Source organism: Delphinus delphis, chromosome 17, assembly GCF_949987515.2.
Source record: "Delphinus delphis chromosome 17, mDelDel1.2, whole genome shotgun sequence".
NCBI lineage: Eukaryota > Metazoa > Chordata > Mammalia > Artiodactyla > Delphinidae > Delphinus > Delphinus delphis.
The window spans coordinates 77,612,810-77,632,729 of NC_082699.1; the positions used below are offsets into that span (position 1 = coordinate 77,612,810).

General features: G+C 49.4%; 1 protein-coding gene across 9 annotated transcripts in view; it reads right to left on the reverse strand.

Moving 5' to 3' along the window:
- Positions 1–13,464: 13,464 nt before the first annotated feature.
- PTK2 (protein tyrosine kinase 2) overlaps positions 13,465–19,920 on the reverse strand; it is a 252,711-nt gene continuing 246,255 nt past the window's right edge. For 2 of the 9 annotated variants that reach the window (XM_059995242.1, XM_059995249.1), the window contains 3 exons: positions 19,594–19,749; positions 17,821–17,901; positions 13,470–15,042 (listed from right to left, as the gene is read on the reverse strand). In XM_059995242.1, the coding sequence (XP_059851225.1) occupies positions 14,830–15,042; positions 17,821–17,901; positions 19,594–19,749 (450 nt within the window). In that variant the 3' untranslated portion in view covers positions 13,470–14,829. Of the gene's footprint in view, positions 15,043–17,820; positions 17,902–19,593; positions 19,750–19,920 lie in introns of all 9 variants that reach the window. The other 7 variants (XM_059995243.1, XM_059995245.1, XM_059995248.1 and 4 more) reach the window with 6 other exon arrangements.

Sequence of the window (19,920 nt, forward strand, 5' to 3'; positions counted from 1 at the left end):
AAAAGGGAAATTGACAAACTGATTTCACTTATGTTTTTTCTTGGCCGTGTGGCTTGTGGGATCTTAGTTCCCCAACCAGGAACTGAACTGGCACCCTCAGCAGTGAAAGCGCAGAGTCCTAACCACTGGAATTCCCTCAAAATTTATGTATAACTGCAAATGAGTTAGAAGAGCCAAAAAGAAAATATCTTGAAAAAAGAACAAAGTTAGATGACTCACACCGGCAACTTCAAGATTGATTATAAAGTGACAGTCATCAAGGTGGTGTGGTCTGGGCAGAAAAGTACTTCCCTGAGATTGATGTCTAATATTCTTTCACTCAGAGGCACCAAGTTTAACTCAAGGTTTAAGGGGTATAAAATATTGTTCATTCATTTATACCTCTGCCAATAAAATGTTTTTAAAATGAAAGTTTTTATCACTTCTTTAAATAAATTTTTTTGTCAAACTCTTAGAGCCACAGACTTAGTTTATTCAATTTATGCAAAAATATGGCATAGAATCTGATTTGTAGAGCCTCTCTTCCTTGTCAAACCTCTCAGCCAGAGACGCTCCTGTCAGAAGGTGACTTCGTTTTACAATTCAAATGTGGATACGTGTTTCCAGGAATTTTATAGAATCCACTTAGAACTAAATCAAGGAATGCATTTTGTAAGACAGATTATTAAAAGCAGTCAAAATTAAACTAAAGGTCTAAAGTAATTAATGCATCTATATTACAATGTGTTTCAAGAGCAAGAAAATAAATAGATACGCTCTTTAACATTACTTAATTTATAATAATACAGTTTAGCATGTACCCAGCATGATAAGGCACTTACGGAGCGAGGGGCTTGCTGGGAAGCACGGTATTCCTTTGGTAAATACGTGCGAATGTGTGCACTGATGTGTGTTTTTTGGCTTTTGAGATTAATTAAATGAGAATCAAGTATAAAAATCAGAAATAATTCCACTCATTTTTGTTAAACATCACAATTGGATTTTCTTAATGAATTTAAAGAGAAAGGCATATACTGCTTAAAAACAATCACTCTGACAGCTCACATGTCATATTTACTTTCTGTTGTTGGGAGTGGGAAATACTAAGCATTTGAGAAGATGAAGTAAGATGAGGATTGATCAAAATTAGAGTCCTTGAAATGATCCAATAAAATGGGTTTTAACTACCTCACTGATTAATGCTCATCCATGGTGAAAGAGACTGTGCGGGAGTTTCATCTGGGTTTTATCCAACGTAGCTTGGAAACTGGGATAGTTCCAGAAAACACTCCAGTTCGATTTCACAGAACTGTCATGGTCACCGTCACTGTTTCAGCTCTGTGAAGGGTCTTTCTCTCTCCACCTAACGACAGGCCATCCAGGATGAGTCCTGAGGTCAGCAAAGAAAGAGAATTGCTGCATATATCTAAAAATGTACTTTTGGCATTTATATTTCCTATCAATGTCTTTGCTTTGCTCTCATGAGACTCCATGGCCGCTCTTGTCTTTGATGCATATTGGGGACACAAGGGGAACAGTCTAGGTCACCCCGCCCCCAGCCCCGCTCCCCGAATTCAGAACATCCCAAGAGCCAACACGCCCAGAGCCTGGGCCCCAGGGCACACGGTCCTGGCCTGGCCATGGAGCTCCCAAGCTCAGGTCCAGGACTGAGGTGGACTTCGGACAGGTGAGGGGCCTTCCTTCCTCACAGGGAGAAACATCTGGAGAAGTGGGGCCTCTGGAAAGGGACCCTCGGGGCTCTTCATGCTCCCTGGTGATTTGGGGACCCAGGGGCTCCTCCCCAGCTTGGAGACCAAGGTTCATCCGCGCTCTGGGACTCAGACCGACTGACCTGGAGACGCTGGACGGGGCTCCGAGTCAGGAAACGCCGGAGCCACGCATGCGAGATGCAGGCTTCTGATCCATTCCTGCATCGCTGCTGGAAGGGAACGTGGTCCGTGTCCTCCACATAAGACGTAGAAAGGGCACTTGTGTGTTACAACGACTGGCACCTCGGGAAATGTAAACGGTAAGTTTCGGCCTATAACTTTATGCACAGGATAGGAAAGGGCTGGGACAGCTACGCCGAGTGGTTCCAAGATGGTACAGGACAGATGAGGGGCCTGGTCAGGGTCAGTTCCCTAATGAGTTCCTATGGGACACTAAGGATTGCTAGCAGCAGTCCCCTACATTTGCTTTCCTTTTTCATTGTGGTAAAATGCACATGACACACAACGCACATAACATAAAAGCTACCACTTTAAAGTATGTGGTTCAGCGGCATTAAGTATTTGGTTGGCCAAAACGTTTGTTCGTTTTTTTCCTGAAAGATGGCTCTACCAGCACTTAGTTGTCTTTAACTTTATTCGAAACAATTTTGTTAGATTGTATGTGACAGCTGTCATACCAGCATGCATTTTAAAAAACCTTATCAAAATTGATGAATTTTTGTGTAATTGAACGTGGAAGAAAAAAGCAACATTTTTGGCATATTATGCTTTATTATTTCAAGAAAGGTAAAAATGCAACCGAAACGCAAAAGAAGATTTGTGCAGTGAATAGAGGAGGTGCTGTAACGGATCGAATGTGTCAAAAGTGAAGTTTCGTGCTGGAGACTTCTCACTGGACGATGTTCCACGATCGGGTAGACCAGTTGAACTTGATAGCCATCAAATAGAGACATTAATTGAGAACAGTCAACATTATACCACGAGGGAGATAGCCGACATACTCAAAATATGCAAATCAAGTGTTGAAAACCATTTGTACCAGCTTGGTTATGTTAATCGTTTTGATGTTTGGGTTCCACATAAGTGGCAAAAAAAACTCCTTGACTGTATTTCCCCATGCGATTCTCTACTTAAATGTAACGAAACATTTGTTTTTTTAAAACAAATTGTGGGGATTTCCCTGGTGGCACAGTGGTTAAGACTCTGCCTGCCGATGCAGGGGACACGGGTTCGAGCCCTGATCCGGGAAGATCCCACATGCCGCGGAGCAACGAAGCCCATGTGCCACAACTACTGAGCCTGCACTCTAGAGCCCATGAGCCACAACTACTGAACCTGCGCTCTAGAGCCCGTGAGCCACAACTACTGAGCCCACGTGCCACAGCTACTGAAGCCCGTGTGCCTAGAGCCCGTGCTCCGCAACAAGAGAAGCCACGACAATGAGAAGCCCACGCACCGAAATGAAGAGTAGCCCCAGCTCGTCGAAACTAGAGAAAGCCCACGAGCAGCAACGAAGACCGAACGCCGCCCTAAATAAATACAAAATAAAATAAAACAAGTTGTGACGGGCGATGAAAAGTGGATACTGTACAATAATGTGGAACGGAAGAGCTTGTGGGGCAAGCAACATAAACCACCACCACCCACATCAAAGGCTCGTCTTCATCCAGAGAAGGTGATGTTGTGTATACGGTGGGAATGGAGTCCTCTACTATGAGCTCCTTCTGGAAAACCAAACAATTAATTCCAACAAGTACTGCTCCCAATTAGACCAACTGAAAGCAGCACTTGACAAAAAGCATCCAGAATTAGTCAGCAGAAAACGATAATCTTCCATCAGGATAACACAAGATCGCTTGTTTCTTTGATGACCAGGCAAGAACTGCTAGATTGGCTGGGAAGTTCTGATTCATCTGCTGTATTCACCAGACATTGCATCTTCGAATTTCCATTTATTTACGTCTTTACAAAATTCTCTTAATGGAAAAAATTTCAGTTCCCTGGGAGACTGTAAAAGGCACCTGGAACAGTTCTTTGCTGAAAAAGATAAAGTTTGGGGAAGATGGAATTATGAAGTTGCCTGGAAAATGGCAGAAGGTAGCGGAACAAAATGGTGAATACGTTGTTCCATAAAGTTCTCGGTGAAAATGAAAACTGTGCCTTTTACTTTTACTTTAAAACCGAAGGAACTTTTTGGCCAAACCAGTCCATTCATAAAGATGTGCTAGCACCGCATCTGCTCTAGTCCCAGACTTGACGCGTCATCACCCCAGACAGAAAGCCTGCACTCGGCGGCTCCCCGCGCCAGCCCCGGCAGCCGCCGCTCTGCGCTCTGTGCCTGTGGCTTTGCCACTCGGCACAGCTCGCGCACATGGAGTCATGCAGTGTGTGGCCTTGTGTGTCTGGCTCCTTGCACTGAGCATAATTTTGATCCCCTGCGTTTTGAGGTTCCCTTTATCTAGGGTAACATGCCCATTGCTGGCTTCCAGGTGCAACTGTGGCAGAAGTGAAGGTGGGTCCCAGCACCCGAAGCCCATCACCCTGTCACAAGCCCAGGAACCCAGCTCTCCGGCTCTCCCCTCCAGCAAGGCCGAGGGCACCATCCTGGGGCTGGGACCAGCTGGGCCCCAGCTCTGCGGTCTCTCTCTCTGGCCTCCTTGAGGGTAAACATTGGCGAACGATCCAGGCTGAGTGCTTGGGTCTCTTTCAGCCCAAGGAGCCGGGATTCCCATCATTTCTTATTAAGGTGTCGGTTACTAACAAGACCTGGTGTGCTAGGCGTCAGGGACGTTCCTGCTTTGACGTGGCTCAAAAAGTTACAAAGCAAGGTTTCCGTCTCTGAGAGTGGAACCCGGGCCCAGTGAGAGCGGGGTGGCCTGCTCTGTGTCCACAGTCATGGTGAGGCTAGGCCTGGCCTGGTCTCGCCCGGAGGAGCCAGGACCCAAGTCTGGTCCTGTCTGCCCAGTGCACTGGAGTCTCCAGGTGGCTAAGCCCCCCCATCTTCGAGCAGTGCGCGCTGCATATGACACTCACCTCTCCAGACGCGACCCTGACCCCGCGGGACCCCAGAAGCCAGGCAGGGATGGAGCCCCATACATGAAACGACGAGCTGTGAGCAGTAGAGGAAGGGGAGGGGGAGAATGTGTGCCCCACAGGCCCCAGGAGGGCCCCTTCCCCTGCCCCGAGATGCCCGCCACTTAGGGGGGTCCTAGAGAAAGACCTCTGGGAGCAGGGCCAGCGTGGGGAGAGGCACGGCAGCAGCCTCCACAGCCTCCAGGAGACGGCATCTCAGGACCACCGGAAGGGAAGGGTTCTGGGAAGATGTTCACAGTGAGACCAGGAAAGACCTGACACACTGAGTTTAAAAAATTAAGATCCCAAGAAGGAGTTCTGAAGCTGAGGAATATCCTAAAAGTAATGGAAGAATAAGGAAACAGAAAAATCAATGCTGTTTTTGACCTTAAAGAACTTAAAAGAAAACGTGTGGGACTTTGAATTCCAATAAAATGTTCCATCAGGAGCAGAGAAGGTGCAAAAGAAACAAAACACAACAAGTACAACACAGCACCGCTTAGATACAGACGGTGAGCTGCTGGTGCCTTACCACTGGCACTGGGTTTGCAGTAACTAAGCACGTGTGTGTTTGGGGGTGATCCCCCCCACCCCGTTTCCTGTGACTCACTCAGTGGCAGCAGATTTGTAATAATTTCCTGGGAAGTTACTCATTAGCTGATTTCTCCAGATTACTTTCCACGGTTGGGCAACCAACTAGCCAGTGTCCGAGAGAAACCGGGAGTTAGAGCTGTTCCGGCTGAGACCCGGGGAGGCTGGGGTCTGCAGACGCCCCCGAGGGAGGGCCCGCTTGCCCAGTGCTCCTCCCTGATGGATCGGGGCACGTTGTCGGAGGGCTGTGAGGCCAGGTGAGGGCGAGACGGGAAGATGAAGGACAGAGATGGGGTCCCTTTTGAGAGTATCTGAGAGTGTCCCAGATACAGTGTCCCAGGAGCACTGGGGACCTTGAGGGTTTGGGGGAGGAGAGGTTTGGTCCCTCTGGGGCAGGGCCTGGAGGAGGCGGGACAGAGGGAAGGGCTGGGCTGCGCTCTCCCTCACCAAGGGCGAGGGCTGGTCCAAGGGCAACTCGAGGGGCAGAGGAGCCCAGGGGAGGGGCTCATGGCACAGGTGGGACAAGGCGGCTGGAGGAGGAAGAGGAGAGGGGTCTGTGTCGGGGGAGTTGGGCTCCCAGACCCTGCTAGGTGGGCCTCTTTGGAATTTGCAAAGTCACCCCCAAGTAGAGTTAGCTTTGGACCTGTGCTGCACCTGGGAGCCGGGCTGCGGGTGCGGGAGGACTAATGCCCGGTCACACTGTGACACCAGTACACCTTGCCCCAGCCCCCACCCCCCACGCCGCCTGGGCACGCCCACGACGCCGCCCTCCAGCCCACGACCAAGAACACAGCAGCAGCTGAACGTGTCGGGCTGTTGCTCGCTGCAACGAGGGAGAACACACGTCCTGAGGAACCAAGGGGGCGTCTTTAGAAAAGACTTAACATGTGTGCATTAGAGTCCTGGCCCCACTGGCTGAGAACAACACACATGCTTCCTCCTACAGCTGAAGCTGGAAGTCTGAACTTAGTCTTGCTGGACTAAAGGTGAGGCTGGCAGGGCCGGCCCCTTCTGGAGGCTCTAGGAGAGAATTCACTCCTCGACTCTTTCAGCTTTTGGAGTTGGCCCACATTCCTTGGCTTGTGGGTGCATCACTCCAATGTCTGCCTTCATTGTCACACTGCCTTCTCCCCTTCTGCAGACAAACGTTCCCTCTTGTAAGGGCCCCCTGAGTTACACCAGGCCCATCCCGACAGTCCAGGGTAATAGCCCCATAATATCCTTAACTGGATCGCACGAAAAGTCCCATTTGCCATAAAAGGGAGCACTCACAGGTTCTAGGGATCAGGACGTGAACATCTTTGGGGCCGTCACTCAGCCCAGCACAACAGAACCTGGGATGGGTTGAGGTCATTTGGGGGAGGGCTGAGCAAGTGGGGTCTGCTCCGCATTAGACGCTCTTGGGAAGCGGGGGTAGCTTTGTGACTGGGCATCTTATCGGTCTTGTCAGGAGGGAGGGGCAGTCGTGGGTGGTAAAGCCGTAGGAATCGCTCAGGTCAGCAGGGGGCAGGTGGGGGGAATGGTCGGCCACTTTTGCTGTTTGGACAACTCATGGTTTTTGTCTTGGTCCATCACAGTCACAGACTGACCTGTGTGATGTCCACATCCTGTGAAATTGCTGGGGTTCAGCAGAACACAGGCCGTGCTGTGAGGGCCACGCCAGCTCCCAGATGTCAGGGGCTGCCCTGCTCCAGGCTTCCACATCCAGTCTAAGCTGGGGGAGGAGAAACATTTCAAACTGGATAAGAGTTTGGATTTTGATTATCAACTGGAATGAACTGGCTTATGTCATTCTGGTCTGGCTGGACTTTCCAACAGCAGACCAGAGGGGCCACAGATGTACTATTTTCTTACCTGCTTTGCTCACTCCTGGGCCCCCAGGGCTTAGGACAGGGCTAGGAAAAGGGAAGACGGCAAGTGTTGGCAAGGCTGTGGAGAAACTGGAATTCTTATACGTTGCTAATGAAAATGTAAAATAGTGCAGCCACTTCAGAAAGTACTCTGGCAGGTTCTCAAATGGTTAAACATGGAATTAGCATATGACCCAGAAACTCCATTCCTAGGTATATACCCAAGATAAATAAAAATATAAGTCTGCACAAAAACTCATACACAAATTTCCATAGGAGCGTTATTCATACATAGAACCAAACAGCAGCAACAACCCAAATGTCCATCAACTGATGAGACTTTGTGGTCTATCTCTACGATGGAGTATTACTTAGTGATTTAAAAAGGAAAGAAGTAGGGGGCTTCCCTGGTGGCGCAGTGGTTGAGAGTCTGCCTGCTAATGCAGGGGACACGGGTTCGAGCCCTGGTTTGGGAGGATCCCACATGCTGTGGAGCAACTAGGCCCGTGAGCCATGGCTGCTGAGCGTGCGCATCTGGAGCCTGTGCTCCGCAACAAGAGAGGCTGCGATAGTGAGAGGCCCACGCACCGCGATGAAGAGTGGCCCCCGCTTGCCGCAACTAGAGAAAGCCCTCGCACAGAAACGAAGACCCAACACAGCCATAAATTAAAAAAAAAAAAAATTAAAAAGGAAAGAAGTACTGAAACATACTACAACACGGACGACCCCTGACAACATTATGACACTGAGGACCACACGTTGTGTGATTCCATTTGTATGGAAAGATCCAGAAAAGGCAAATCCCTGGAGCCAGAAAGTGGAGTCGTGATTGCCAGGGGCTGGGGGTGGAGGGGGATGGGTAAGGGGTGCAGGGTTTCTTTCGGAAGCAATGAAGTGTTCTGAAGTTGACTGTGGTGATGGCTGGCCACAAGGCAAAGGCTGGCAGGTTCAGATGACCCGGAATGTTCTAGGCCCGTGCGGCTGAGGTAGAGGGGGACAGAGAGCCATGGTAGGGAGCTGGCAGGTCTGGCCATGCTAGGCCCTGGAGGAGTCTGAATTCTAATATTTTATTTTAAGTGCCGGGAAGCCTTTAGAGGTTATGAGCGGGGTAGGGGTGGTGTGTGTGTGTGAGAGAGAGACACAGTCTGATTATAATTTTAAAAGATAAACACACTCTACTGGCCAGTGAGCTAAGAATGTTTTTACATTTTTAAAGGGTTGTCAAAACAGAAAAAAAAAGATAATGCGACGGGGATCATATCCAACCTGCAAAGCCTGAAATACTGTCTGGCTTTTTATCGAAAAAGTTTGCTGACCTTCGCATGTCTTCAGAGAAAACCAAAGGCGGAGCCGTCAGTTCTTTCTTGGGTGAAAGAAGGATCTGGGGGAGGGACTGCGAGTGAGGCTTTGCCCTGGATGAGATGCTGTTGGGAGGGGCTAGTTTTGTGATTGGGCCTAGAAGGAGGGGTACCGAGAGCCGGAAGGAAGCTGCGCGGTGCAGACCACCCAGGACCTGCTGTCACCTGTCCCCACTTACATGTCCCCTGGACTCCTGCAGACACGTGGGCGACCATTCATCCCCTACATAAGTAGGTACCTAATGGTTTTTAATAAGACGTTTGACACTTTTTGTTATCGTGGTAAAATACACACAACACAAAAGCAACCGTTTTTGAAGTGTCCAGTCCAGTGGCATTAAGTACATTCACCATGTTGCACAGCCATCATCATTACCTAGTTCCAGAATCTTCCGTCACCCCAGATGGCAATGCTGCATCCATTAAGCAGCCGCTCCCTCTTCCTCCTCAGCCCCTGGCAACCACTGACCTGCTTTCTGTCTTTAGGGATGTGCCTATTCTGGACACTTCCTATAAATAGAATGTAAAGGAAAAAACTTTGGTTTTACTTTACATTGCTTACAACACTTTACTCACAATATTTCCCTTCTGACACTTCTGGTCCCTCAACGTGTGGGTGTTTTCCCCACACCAAGCAATTCTGCAACACCAGCTGGCACCCTGCAATGTAACGCCGTCCTGACCCCATCTCCCAGGAGACAGCATCAGACCCCCCAGGCGAGGGGCTCAGCCACAGGCTGTCCTGTTGTCCGGTGCCAATGGCACCATCACCTGTGCTACCGCTACCACGGACTGCCCCTCCCCTCAGGTCCCGCGAATTTGCTAGCGCAGCTCACAGAACTCAGGAAAACATTTAACTTACTAGATTTCATGATTATTAAAAGAACAGGTTATTACAAGAACAGAACTCAGGGACATCCAGAAGGAAGAGATGTGCAGGGCAAGGTGTGTGGGAAGGGGTGTGGAGCGGCCATGCCCCGGGCGTGCCCCAGCACCTACGCGCGCCCACCAACCCGGAAGCTCGGACCCTGTCTGTGTGGGTTTTTATGGAGGTACCACTGCGTAGGCACGACTGATCAAAGTCCCAACCCTGTAGTCACGGGCAGTTCCTCTAGCGACCAGCCCCAGCCCCCAAACTCTCCTCATTAACATAAAATCAGGTGCCACTGAAAGGGGCTTGTTAAGAACTAATTCCGAAGGACGCCGGCGTCTCTCTCGTCTCCCAGGAAATCCCAAGGTTTCTGAGAGCTCTGTACCAGGAATGGGAGGACACCAAATTTCTGTTTCTTATTATAAATCACAAAACCACGTGGAATCACACAATCTGTGGCCTTTTGTGTCTGGCTGGTTTCACAACCTAATGTTTTCAAGGGCCATCCGTGTTGTAGCGTGCGTCGGTACTTCATTTCTTTTTATGGCTGAATAATATTCCACGGTGTGGACACACCACATTCTGTTTATTCACTTGCTGAATTTCCTAATTATCTTTAACAGTTTTTCTGGAGTTTTCAGGATTTTCCATGTATAAGATCACAGCACCTGTGAACAGAAGTAGCTTTACTTCTCTCTTTCCAATGTGGAGGCCCTTAATTTACTTTCTTGCCTAACTGCTCTGGCAGGAACTTCCAGTCCTACGTTGAATGTTAAGTGGTGAATCTGGCATCTCTTTCTTGTTCCTAATCTTGGGGCAATTAAAACTTTTTTGACTTGGCTGTATTTTCTAATGTTCTTCAGTGTATGTGCACCACTCGCACACTTGTGCAATAAAAAAAGACGAATTTTTAAAAAGAAGTCAATGCCTAAAAATGTTTGGGTAAATTTAAAGCACATTCTTCCCCCAGAGGGGAAAATAACTGGAAAGACTGTTTTTGTTGTCAAATTCATCAAGATAACAAACTAAAGTCAAGTATGATTTAAAAGTTTTAAAAGATGCAGCCCTCATTGGTGGTACACAGACCTGGTCAGACCTGGGCTGAGAGGATGGCAGTCAGCCCCACCCAGCAAGGGGAGCCCCAAATAGAGAGACTGAGCCCGACTGCCCTGAGGGTGGCAGACAGTGTCCGGCACCTGCACTCGGTTTCGGCTGCTGTGTCCTGCCCTCTGCTGCATGAACGGACAGCACGAGGGGCTGGCTGGGGCCGGAGTTTGGGGTGCATCACTCCAGGATGGGGCAGGTGAACAGAGACAGAAAAGGGCTGGACCCACCAAGGACACAGTGTAAATGACTGCATTTCTATGTACGGAGCCACCAACAATTGAACAATTTCATCTGCAGCAATGAATGGACCTAGAGGTTATCGTACTAAGTGAAGTAAGTCAGATAAAGAAAAGTATCACATGATATCACTTACATGTGGAATCCAAAAAAATGAAGACTTAGAAAACAAATTTACGGTTACCAAAGGGGAAAGTGTGTGTGTGTGGGGATAAATCAGGAGATTAGGATGAACAGATACACACACTGCTATATATAAAATAGATAAACAACAAGGACCTACTGTAGAGCACACAGAACTGTACTCGTTATCTTGTAATAACCTATAATGGAAGAGAATGTAAAAAAAGAATATATATATTTACACATATGTAACTGAATCACTTTGCTGTACCCCTGAAACAATGTAAATCAACTACAATTCAATTAAAAAAATAGAATAGAAAATAGTATATGTCACACCTAGGTTAAGCAAAAAATAAATAAATAAAATTAAAAAAGAAAAATTTAAAACATAATGGCATCAAAAACACAGAACAGGAATACAGCTAACAAAAGTTGTTTAAGACCTTTATTTACACTGAAAACAGCATGGCATTACTAAAATTAAAGATATAAAGAAATAGAGGTATATTAAGTTCATGTTTTTAAGACTCAACATTCTGAAGATATTTGTTCTCCCCAAACTGACCTATAAAGCCAATGAAGTTCCAATCACAACAATCCCTCCACCAATTTTTCAGATAAAATTACACTGAGGTCCAGTTAAGAAAATGAACAGCCATGCCCCAGACTGGGAGAAAATGTGTGGGAAACAAGTATCTGACAAAGACTAGTATCTGGGACACAGAGGGAATTCCTATCTACCCAACACAGGGATAAACAGCCCAATTTTATTTTATTTAATTAATTAACCAATTAATTTATTTTGCCCATGCCACATGGCTTGAGGGATCTTAGTTCCCTGACCAGGGATCGAACCTGTGCCCTCGGCAATGGAAGCGCCGAGTCTTAACCACTGGACCGCCAGGGAATTCCCAAACAGCCCAATTTTAAACAGGGCAAAACATGTGAGCAGAGATTTCCCAGGAAAGATATATAAATGGCCAGTAAGTATAGGAAAAGACACTCAATATCACTGTACATTAAGAAACACAAAATGAGATGGAACACATATTCACTAGAAAGTCTAAAATTATAAAAGTCTAAAATTATAAAAGACTGACAGTGCCGAATACTGGTGAGAATGTGGAGCAGCAGGAAGGCTTATGTGCTGTTGGCTGGAGGGTAAAATGGTACAACTACATCGGAAAACGGCTGGGCAGTTCTTAATAAAGTTGAACACTTACCATAAGTTCCAGAAAGTGTGCTCATAGTTGTTCGCCCACGAGAAACGGAAACATGTGTACTTGTACACAAATGTCCACGGCGGCTTCATTCATAATAACCAGATTGAAAACAGCTCAAATGTCCCATCCACCAACAGGTGACAGGTGAACTGGCTGTGAGACCACGGAGTATCATCAGAAATAAAGAACAAATCCTGATGACGCAACAACACGGATATTCCAAAACATCACCGAGTCAAAGAAGCCAGAAACAGAAGAGCGCATGCAGCAGTTCCAGAAGCAACCTGGCGTGTGAGACCAGACCTACGGCGCAGGAGACCAGGCCAGCGGCTGCCTCGGCAGGTGTGGGGACTGATGGGGAACTGGACGCACACGTCTGAAGAAAGTCATCCAGCCGTTCACTCAGCAGGTCCTTACTCTGTGTGAATTACATCTCAGTAAAGTTGATAAAAGGCAAGCAGGGTGGCTGTAACCCTTCTGGGGAAGCAGTGGCTAGGAGGGGCCCCAGGCAGACTTTTGGGGTGCTGGTGCTGTCCTGTCCCTGAGGCTGGGTGCCAGTGACATGAGTGTGCTCCTTTGTGAAAAATTCAGAAAGCTCAACGTTCATGTGCCCTTTTCTCTATTTAAATTACTCTTTAATTAAAATACTGTTAAAATATATGGAGCTGGAGAAAGACAGAAGGTGAGGTTGTGAGCAGGCTCGTATTCACCTTCTTTACTGCTTCTCCTGGCCAACGTGGACAGGGTCGAACGCCTCAGTGGGTAGCTGTCGTCTGCAGAACGATGTGGCGGGGCCACGGATGGCCCTTCTGACGGCCCCGGGGCCACCAAGCCGGCCAGCCAACACCATCTGCTATCTGTCTCCACCCGTTCTCACAACCAAAATGCCCTTCCCTCTGACTTACAGGACGTTTCCAGACTTACCTGCAGTTCTTGGTACTGGAGGGAAAGTCAGAGCAGGAGGCAGAGGACATGCGCTGCGGCCGTGGCCCACAGCCCCGCAGTCGACCCCCTGGGAGCGTGTGAAGCGCTTCATCATTCACACCGCTCGTTTTATTTAACCTCACGGTCACCATCCTAAAGACGACGAAGCGGAGACTGGAGAGCCCGAGAGAAACCCAGAAGGGCGACGTCCCCGAGCTTCTCTTCAGACGAAGAGGACGCCAGGCAGCCCAGAGGGGAGTGACTCTGCCGCACACGGGGACGTGCGTCTTCCTGCAGGACATGCTCGAGTCCCTCCACTGGGGGCTGCGCCCCGGCTCTTCTCCCTCCAGGTTCCCAGTGCTGCAGACCCCCATCCTGCACACCAGAGGCTTAGCGAGATGAGGGGGGGTCTGGGGTCTGTCCTGCTGACAGTTCCCTTAAGAGGACAGGTTCCCCGAGGCTGGACAGGTGGCGGTGACACCAAGCCTGTGGAGGGAAGTCCTTCAGGGACAACATCACCCTAGCTCGGTTTCTGCATTTAACCGTGAAGATGCAACAAAAAGGTTAACTTATGAGGAGTGTTCTCGACTTGTCGACAAGACAAAGAATAAAAGAAACTAATCATTATCGAGAGCTTTCCTGTATGTTACTTTATCTGACAAGTCACCTGAGAAATTTCAATTGATCTGAAGGAACAGAACCAACAGAAAGGATATTACACCAAGCACTTTACTGGTAACACCTTTTTAATAGGTCAAAGTAACTGTACAGTTCATTATATTCTTCCTGAGAATAATTTATTTCCCCCAACAAACTAAAGAGAGGGCATATTTTTCAAAATTACTTAACAGAATGGATGGTAAAACTGGACACCAAAAGGAAACCAAATCTCTGTTTCGCCCAATTCCTTCCTGGGAAGACAGACGCAGTGAAGGGTTAGTTAACTCCAGTGGCTGTGAAATAGTCAACATGGCTTTAATCTTTCTTCATAAATTATATAAAAATGGAAAGCAGGGATGGTTCCAGAACTTCTTCTCAATGCGGTTCGGAGGTGCTCCGGTGCAAAGCATTTCTGCTTCCAAGAGAAATAACAGCGCTACAAAAAACCGGCACATTATTCTGGTGGAAAAAGACAAAAGTTTTTAGTGTGTTCTACAGCTAGTTTCCAACCAAATGCTTCACATACTCACATGAAAGTAAAAGGCAGGAAAGACAAGAGGGCTGTAGTTTTTTTCTGAAATTACTCAAGTCTTCAAAATATAGCTTTTATATTCTTTCTTTGTAAAGTGGTATTAGCATATTGCAACTGAACAGTGTTCTAACGACAAAAATTCCAGCCTGGGTAGTAAGTCTGCGGTTGGCAAAGGGATTCTCAGCCCCTTGGGTTTCCTGGAATCCTCCACTTCCTCCTGTCTTCTTCCAAGGACCAGTCCGGCCAGTTCAGGAACCAGTGCATCACTGCCCTGGCCGCTTCCACGAAAGCATATCCTGTTGTGAACAAAATCTGTTCTTCACGATTCTTTAAAAGCTTCCCATGTACAATTTTTATTCTCAGAAAAATGCCACATTTTGGATCCCGGACTTTTCTGAACACCATGATTAAAGAACCAAAACCAAAACAACCCACATCAAAATGCGGTTAAACTTATATGAGATTTTCAACCAGCCTCGGCCAGAGTGTTGGCGCTGTGAGTGCTGGCGCCCACGGCCGGCCAGAGCCTCGCTGCTGGTGGCGGCGGAGGGGGGAGCAGGCCCCGGCGCTCAGTGTGGCCTCGTCTGCCCCAGGGCCTTCAGTCTGGCCTGGTCGATGACATCGAGCAGGTTCTTGGCGTCCACAGCCAGGGCGTGTGCGGCCGTCAGCATCTGCTTCTTGTACTCCTGCTGCAGGCTGGTCATGACATACTGCTGGGCCAGCTTCATCTTGTTGATGAGCTCCCCCAGGTCGGAGTTCAGCAGCTTCTGGGCCATCTCAATCTGCAAGGACAAGAGGGTCAGGAGCGCCTCCTGCAGCCAACACTCAGGGCATTCTTAGGCGCTTTTCTTAGGTGCCTCCAGGAGAAGAAACTTTCTTCCTTCCCCTTAAACAAGGCAGACCCTGGTCTCCACCTCCAGGCCCACACGCTTTCTACTGCACCTGCTTCAAGACCTTCCTCTGCTATGCAGGAGATGGTTCAAGGGTGTCACCAGACACTTGCTCCACTCTGACGTATACTCTAGACCCTTCCAAACGGATCAGAGGTGGGAAGTGGGGTCAGGGCTGGTGGAAGGAGCCATAGAGCTGGAGAGCTTTGCTTGGGGTGTCTCGCGATCCCTCCAACCTGTGTACTTAACCAGCGGCGATCTAGCCACGTGCTCTTTCTACAATCAGCGAGCACTTACTGTACACAAGGCCCTTGGAGTTGTGGACGCAAGAGTGACCCAATGTGTCTGTGTTCACAGCCCAGTGTGGGAGAAGCACGCACAGAGCTGCCCATCACACACGGGAAAATCACGCCACAGAAATGGACCCGGAGAGGAGCAGTTCACTCCTTCTGAGAGGGGTGGAGAGACTCCACAGAGGAGAACTCGCCTGCATCCAGCCAAGACTGCACAAGCTGGCCGGCCTCCACCGTGAAGGGCCTCGTCAGCCACCCACGTTCACCTTGGTCCTGCTCAACCTAGCAACGGGGAGGCCTAAGGAACTTTAGGAAGGGGAATAACATAATCTAGAGAGGGCTCTGGTGGCAGTGTGCAACGTAAACGGAAGGGCAGGGAGAGCCCAGAGGTGGAGCAAGCAGCTGACAGGCTGCTGTGATACCTCAGGGAAGAGGGGATGTGGCCGTGAGGATGGCGAAGCAAGGCCCGACCTGAGACTTGTGAGTGACACAGGCTGTCTGCACGTGTGTACGTGTGCGTGCACGCGCGTGTGGTTCGTGCTGGGCACGGTGGTGAGTGCATGCTGGTCCCACTGACCCTGCAAGCAGAATGTGCTACAGGGGCAGACGTCCCGCAGACAGCTAGTGCCTGGGGCACACGGAGTGGGCTCGCTCACAGCACAGAGGGTGAGGGCCTCAAACATCTGGATCTGTGGGCGTAGGGAGCCCTGCCAAGGAGAAAAGGCATCTGTAAAACGCAAGTCCGGGGAGCACCTTGGGGGCGGCCACCATCGGGACGGCAAAGAAAGGCTGCGGGTGGGGCCGGCAAGGCTCTGTAACTCCAGGGGTCTCGCCAAGGGGTCAGGGCAGTGGGGGCATGGCCCCCGGTGACCGCTGGGCGGGGTCAGGGACAGCTGGGTCCAGAGGGCAGGAGGGGAGCAGGGGCACAGGAAGGCGCACACGGTGTGCAGAAGAGCCAGGTACACAGAGAGATCGTCTCAGCCGTTACCAGCTAAAGCAGAAGTTAGAAACGGTCCCGCCAAAATATCCAGCCGTTAGGGTGCCACTTGCTTTGCCTCTGGTGCCTGGAGCATCTCCATTTGGGGCAAAATCCTTGCTCACTGTGGAAAACCAATTAAATTTCTAATAAAGCAGATAAACTAGCTAACCTCTGAACTGGAGGGAAATATTCAGTTACACGGTGACACCAGTCAGAGGCATTTTCCAGAACGATTTAAGTGGTGCCACTCACAGGACCAGCCGCAGGAGCTGAGCCCGACCGCCCCGCGTGTCCAGACGCCCTGCTGGACGTGCCGCCCTCGGACTCGGCCTCCGAGGAGGACGCAGCCTCACCGCAGACGTGAAACCTCAGCCTGACCAGGAGGAAACATCAGCCTTTAGAGAACACCCCTCAGCTCCACGTCAGGGAGGCTCTGGAACACAGGGGCCTATACTCTGTTGCAGAAGACAGCGCGGGGCTGAGGAGCTGTCCCAGGAGAGAGGCACACAGACACGCTGAGCGGTGTCAGGGGCCACGTGAGCCCCAGGCTGTCTCCAGCCAGAGGGAGAAGCATTACTGGGGTGACTGGTGAACCCAGACCACCACCTGCTGAGAGATGAGCACACTGGCCAGTGTTAAATTCCAGGATGCGGTGACCGTGCAGGGTAAGAGTATGGCCCGTTATTCGAAAACACAAACGCAAATGCTAAAGGTAAGAGGGCGAGATGCGCACAACCAGCCCCCAGGTGGCTCTGGAGAAGTAAAGCCTGCGCGTGCAGAGAGAGGACGCAAAGGGCTCAGACGGGGAAGGCGGCGCAATCAGGGCGAGGGTGCTTGCAAGTTCTTGGTGCTGTTCTCAGAGCTTTTCCTCAAGTTTGAAATCATTTCACAGTAAAAACTAAGAAAACGAAAACAAACAGATTGCCTGCTGGGGGAAGGACAGATCACGCACCCTGTGAGAGAAAGCAGGAAAGTGGACGCTGGAGCTGGAAGGGCGAGGCGTGGGAAGTGAGCTGGGCTGGGTGCAGACCCCAACGCTAAGCCTATTTACTGGCTACAAGGAATGTTTATATCGCTGCTTTAAGTGGAAAACCAAGGTCACTTGCAAACTCGAAATTTTCCAGAGGCATTCGAGGAAGGAGGGCAGGATGCCACAGCCTCTGTCCTCGCTCTGGAGGGTTCCAAGCAGCAGCAGCCCCAATCCTGCGCTCCCCACCTGTCCTCACGGACGCCCCGTCCTTCAGGTCGGGACCCCACACGCGGTGCGGTGGCTCCACACAGCTCTGAAGATGGACGGCCAGTCGCCGGCGTCCCGACCTGGGGCCCGGCCAGGAGGTCACGCCTGCAGAGCGCGCGCTGTGCTCCCCCCGCCACGCTGCCCTCTGGATGAGGCCCTACCTCTCGGTGGGTGCTGGCGGGCAGGACGGGAATGGTCTCATCCACGGTGGCCAACAGCGTCCTCAGGGCCAAGCCGACTTCCTAACAGACAGGAACACACCCAGTGTTAGGACGCACGTCAAGGAGTTTCATGCCAGCAATGACAGTGTTTCCTTCCAGTTACATGGTTTTTCATTTCCTTTTCACCACTTACGGGAAAATTTCTTTTTCTTTCTTTTTTTTTTTTTTTTTTTTAGGAAAATTTCTGTATTTCTTTTCCACAGTGCTGAGCCTGATCTCATTAAGTTATGAGGCAATTTCCCCCAGATTCAGATCTCTCTGATCTACTCATGCTCTACTGTCTGGGGAACAGGGGAATGGAGGCTCATGTATGAAAAGCCGCCCGGACGCCCAGGGAAGGCGGCGCTGGGGCTGCGTGTGCTCCGTGACTCTCTTCCCTCCCCAGTGCTTTCCAAAGCCTCGTGGGCCACCAAAAAGGATGTTACTGCTACCACATGTGGGAACGACAGGTGGCAGTCTGCTACGGAGGCCATTCTGACCCCGGAGCTTCGTCCACTATGTACACGGAGCACAACAGCCCTCCCCCTGCCACTCGGAGCTTAAAGGGACCAGCTGTGGTTAAAAATGATATGACGTTAGAGTTAAAATGTCTGTCGCTGTCATTCTTATGAGGGTCAACTACGTAATGACTCAGATGCCAAGTTATACATGCAGTAGGTATAAGACCAGTAAGGACATGCTAGTTATTGACACTGGATCAACAAAAAGAGTGTCGTTTTGCCAAAGTAATACGGTTAAAAAAGCAGCTTCTAGAAAACCACCATAAAAAGTCTTATCATGTACAAAATTCTGGTTGCTTTTGTATATTGTTGAGTTTATTAGTATTTTTTAAAAACCCGTCTGTGGTTCATGCAAGTTCACCCTTAAGAGCTTTGGTTATAAGTGTTATGGGAGTATAGCCTAAAGACGGAACCAGAATGGATTAACTGTGCTGCCCATAAAACATCACAGCTTCCAAGCAGCTGTCCCACACTGATGGTTTGAAAGAAGCTGTCCCAGAGACTGCTCATTGGTACTAAAAATGGGGCTCAATGCTGCAACCCAACGACAAAAAGCCAAACAACCCTATTAAAAAGTGGGCAAGCGACTTGAACAGACATTTCTCCAAAGACGACACACAAGTGGCCAACACAAAAAAGCACACGAAGAGATGTTCAACCTCACTACTCATCAGGGAAATGCAAATCAAAAGCCCAGTGAGATACCACTTCACACATGTAAGGATGGCTACTATCGAGAAAAAACAAAACCGAAAATAAAAAGTGTTAGTGAGGAGGGAGAAAAACTAGATAGAACCCTTGTGCACTGCTGGTGGGAATGTAAATTGCTGCAGCCATTGTGGGAAACAGCATGGTGTGTCCTCAAAAAATTAGGACTAGAACTAGCATACGATCCAGCAATTCCACTTCTGAGTTAATGCCCAAAAGACTGAAAGCAGGGTCTCCAAGTATCATCTGTCTTGGCACTTTAACACTGTAATTACCTCCCCTAAGTCACAACGGCATCAGACTGTAAGTACTCCTCTGCACCTTTTCTCACTCAAGATCATACGTATGAGCAGTAGTTATTGACAGACTCTGTTGCTCAGGACATTCCAGGGTCAAGGTCGGGAATGGCAGTGATCCCCATGCGATGCAGACCTTCTGAAGAGTCAGGCTGGACCCGAAGGGCACAGGGAATGTCTCCTGCTTCACGTGAGGGGGCTGAGCTCACCTTCACCATGGGGACATACTCCTCTGGCGGGGCTGGCTGGATCTTGCTGGACATCTCGATGACCGCTCTCACCAGGCCCGTCACGTTCTCGTACACCCTGTCATTGGACCGGTCCAGGTTGGCAGTGGGAGGGGGGCTGATTTCCTGGGGCTGAAGCTGCCAACACAGAAGCCGGTTATCTTTCTATCCTCCAGCAGATGGCGTCATATCACTGCAACTAGGTTAGAAAGGGTCTTTAAAAGAGATCAAAGCAGATCACATAACTGATCTTGTCTTAGGGGACATAGTTCAGCTTGAGGATGACCGAAAAGCAATTCATCCAAGTGA